General features: G+C 45.3%; 1 protein-coding gene across 1 annotated transcript; it reads left to right on the forward strand.

Moving 5' to 3' along the window:
• The first annotated feature begins 278 nt into the window (after nt 1-278).
• slitrk3a (SLIT and NTRK-like family, member 3a) lies at nt 279-3,075 on the forward strand. Its single transcript, XM_053320867.1, has one exon. It carries the CDS (start codon nt 279-281, stop codon nt 2,991-2,993), a length of 2,715 nt encoding a protein of 904 aa, XP_053176842.1. The 3' UTR covers nt 2,994-3,075.
• The last annotated feature ends 1,391 nt before the right edge of the window (nt 3,076-4,466 follow it).

Below are 4,466 nucleotides of genomic sequence, written 5' to 3' on the forward strand. Positions count from 1 at the left end.
TGAAACTAATGTACCCATCCTCTCTCTCTCTCTCTCTCTCTCTCTCTCTCTCTCTCTCTCTCTCTCTCTCTCTCTCTCTCTCTCTCCCCTACTTGTTTCTCACCATAAACCTCACTATTTGAGGGTGTTTGTGTGTGTGTGTGTGTGCATTCACATTTACCTGTCCCTCCCTTGCCCTCCCTTTTATTTTCTCTCTTTCTCCCTCTGTTCTATGTTGCAGTGCTGTGAAGTGGCTCTCTCCCTGGAGCCGAAACTTCATCCCCTTGGTGTCAGCGAGGATGCTGTGGGTTACCTTGCTGAGCACCATAGCCTTAGGATGGACCACCCCAATCCCACTACTAGAGGACTCCGAGGAGATCGACGAGCCCTGCTTCGAGCCCTGTTACTGCGAGGTCAAAGAGGGCATCTTCCATGTCCACTGTGACAGTAAAGGATTTACAAATGTCAGCCAGATCTCCCAAATATGGAGCCGGCCCTTCAAGCTCAACCTGCAGAGAAACTCCATGAGGAAGCTTTACTTTAACAGCTTCCTCCATCTCAACAATGCCATATCTATTAATCTGGGTAACAATGCCTTGCAAGATATCCATGCTGGTGCATTCAATGGCTTAGGAATACTCAAACGGCTGTTCCTACATGAGAACAAACTAGAAGTTTTCCGGAATGACACTTTTCTTGGGTTGGAGAGTTTAGAGTATCTTCAGGCGGACTACAATGTTATTAAAAGGATTGAAAGTGGTGCATTCAGGCACCTTCACAAATTGAGAGTACTCATACTAAATGACAATCTGATCCCTGTGCTCCCAAATTATCTTTTCCGGTCTGTGTCACTCACACATCTAGACCTAAGAGGAAACCGACTAAAGACATTGCCGTATAAGGGCATGCTGGAGTATGTTGGGCGGAGCTTAATGGAAATCCAGCTGGAAGAGAACCCCTGGAACTGTGTGTGTGAGATTATTCAGTTAAAAACATGGCTGGAGAGAATCCCTTATACAGCTCTGGTGGGTGAGATCACATGTGAGTATCCATTCCACTTACATGGGAAAGACTTACGGGACATCAAGCGCAGTGAGCTCTGTCCGTTGCTTTCCGATGCAGAGATTGAGGCCAAGCTGGGAATTCCCCGCATCCCATTCAGCAATGAAAACACATGGCCCACTAAACCTTCCTCCATGCTTTCCTCCTTTCACAACACAGCATCTTCTGTGGAATACAAGGAAAGAGTTGTCAAGCCTACTAAGCGACCTCGGCCCACAAAGAATGCCCCAACCCCTCGTAGCATTTATCCAGGCATCAACCAGCCTCCCATTGCTGGCTACCAAACAAGACCTCCTATCCCAATAGTTTGTCCAGTTGGATGTATGTGCAACCTTCACATCAATGACCTGGGGCTAACAGTGAACTGCAAAGAGAAAGGCTTTCACAATATCTCCGACCTCCTGCCACGACCTGTCAATGCCAAGAAATTGTATCTCAGTGGGAACCTAATACAGAAAATCTACCGTTCTGATTTCTGGAACTTCTCAAGCTTGGATTTACTGCATTTAGGAAACAATCGGATATCCTATGTCCAAGAAGGCGCCTTTATTAACCTGCCAAACTTAAAAAGTTTATATCTGAATGGGAATGACATTGAGATACTTACACCTGGGATGTTTAGGGGGCTTCAGATGTTGAGTTATCTTTACTTCGAGTATAATGTCATACGTGAGATACAACCTAACTCTTTCTCCCTAATGCCAAATCTCCAGCTGGTTTTCCTCAATGACAACCTGTTGCGCTCCCTTCCCACTGATGCCTTTGCTGGCACCAACCTTGCACGCCTCAACCTTCGCAACAACTACTTCCTTTCCCTGCCTGTGCATGGAGCCCTGGAGCATCTGACCTCCATCGTCCAGATTGATCTCCATCAGAACCCCTGGGACTGCTCCTGTGATATTATCCCTCTCAAACAGTGGCTGGAAAAGCTCTCCTCTGTCATTGTGGTTGGAGATGTCATCTGCAAGACACCAGAGTTTGCTTTTGGGAAGGACCTGCGTTCACTGGAAGTTGAAGTCATCTGTCCTGAACTTAAATATTCCTCAGGACCCTCGCCGGCCCTGCCTGGTGGGGATGGCATCACCACAGGGACCCCGGACATGGGGGAGGCAAGGGGGAGAGGGGCTGTCCCACTGTCTGTCCTCATCCTCAGCCTACTCATTTTCTTCATTTCTGCCGTGTTTGTGGCTGCTGGGCTTTTTGCCTTTGTTCTCCGCCGCAGAAAGAAGCTGCCCTTCCGGAAACGTTCTGAGGTGGATCTGACAGGGATCCAGATGCACTGCAGGATGTATGAGGACCCACCAAGGCAGAGTAGTACTGGTAACGCAGGCACACCAGAGAAACTAACACCCAGTATGCACACACACACTCACACCGGTCACACACATGCCCACGGTCATGTTTATGACTATATCCCCCACCCTGTGACTCAGATGTGTAATAACCCCATCTATAAGCCAAGGGAGGGGGAAATAGCAGAGGAAGAGAGAGGGCAGTTTTCAGAAAAGAAAGACAGTGGCAGCAGTAACAACAGTAACTATAGAACCTTGTTAGAGAAAGAGAGAGAGTGGACCCTGGCCGTCTCCAACTCTCAACTCAACACCATTGTCACAGTCAACCACTCCACAGCTGATATGGCGGGATTTCACGAGAATGGCGGGCTCTGCCCCACAGTGATTGACAGTCAGATGCCCACACCAACTGTGGGCTTTGTAGACTGTCTGTATGGGACAGTACCCAAACTAAAGGACATGCATGTGGCGCATGCGCATCCACCAGGCATGCAGTACCCAGATTTGCAGCAGGATGCACAGCTGAAGGAGACATTGCTTTTCACGGCGGGGAAAGGCTGTTACCCCGACCCGTCCCAAAGCGATTACCCTGAGTCAAGGTCCAAACTTCAAACCAAGCCGGATTACCTCGAAGTATTGCAAAAATCTTACCGGTTTTAACATCTCTAGCCCATGGAGAAAAACAAAACACAAAATCAACACATTCACTTTGCCACCCTCAAAATACAATCACCCAAAACCAATATTGAAAAAAAAAATAAACTTGAAAAAGCAGCATGATATAAGATAAAATATTATATTACAGTTACAACGTTTCCCCCCCAAATCACTTTGGAGGAGAGGCCATTCTCAGATATTTCAATGAAGTGCCTTTTTTTCAGAGTAGCCAGCAATGTCAACAGCCGTTATTTTTATAATATATAAATATCTCTATATGCCCCAGAGGGAGCAAAAGAGGAACGAGAAGGGCACCGGGGAATAAAACATACGAAACATCCTAAAATTCATCTGTCGCTAAAACCCCTTTTTATGGAGTTACCATGATGAGACGCACGGGAGCTGGACGTCTCCCTGACTTGGGGGTTTTCTTTCTGTCTCTTTTACCCCTGACTAGGATGTACAAACACCCGGAGGCCGTGCGCATAGTTGGTAGGAAATGATTGAAAGGAAAGAGAGAGAGAAAAAAAAAAAAACATATATTAAAATGAACTGCAGTTTGCGGCATGCACTCGCTTCAGTGCAGGAGGCGAGGGGATTTACTCAGAACTATCACATCACATTATGAACAGAGATACTGCAACGCATTTACAGTTCAGTGTTCTATTTAATTTTTATATCTTATTAATATGGTTATTACTATTAATGAGGACTTCTGTCTATATCAGGGTGCTTCTCGTAAAAAGGACGCGCCGACGCACGGATGGTAAAACATTTGTGGATATTATTATAAGACAACACTCAAGGTTTTCTGGATATTTCGACGCACTTTGTTAAGACCCCCCCCTCCCCCTCCCCCTCCATTGCTTCTGGATTCCCCATCGTCACCCACTAACGGCTTTGTAGGAGGCACTTTTAATGTTTTCTCTCTCACAAAGATTTGAAGAAAAATGTGCATATATTTATTCTGTAATTTCAGTGAAGAATTTAATTGTAAAGGTAATGTTAAATCAATGTATAGTGATTATGCGTCTGGTATAGCCTTCTTAATAAAAACAAACTCTTCAATCAAATGATGAAAGGGTTGATGCCACGGGAACCTGTGTGTGGAGCGCTGTTGACGCGCTGTGTATTTGGTGTCTGTTAAACTGGCATGTTGAAGCTGTGGCCAACCATCATAAGGTAATGCTGCTGGAGGAAGGAAAAAGAATAACTGAACCAACATAGTGCTAGACAGGAATGTAGTGGAGAGCAATAACATCTAAACTCACTCCAGCTCCTTATTATTTGCAGATTAACACAGAGTGGATTTAAGTTCCAGTTTAAGGAAAGAAAGTCAAACAGAATATTTTTTTTCTGTCTATTGATAATTTATCCTATCTTCAATTGCTGGATATCATAGTTTACCAGTGCACAATTTGTATTTACCACTACTTTACTGGTTCTAGTCGGATGCAGTCTGATGGTCCAAGACAC

Source organism: Scomber japonicus, chromosome 6 (genome assembly GCF_027409825.1).
Source record: "Scomber japonicus isolate fScoJap1 chromosome 6, fScoJap1.pri, whole genome shotgun sequence".
Lineage (NCBI taxonomy): Eukaryota > Metazoa > Chordata > Actinopteri > Scombriformes > Scombridae > Scomber > Scomber japonicus.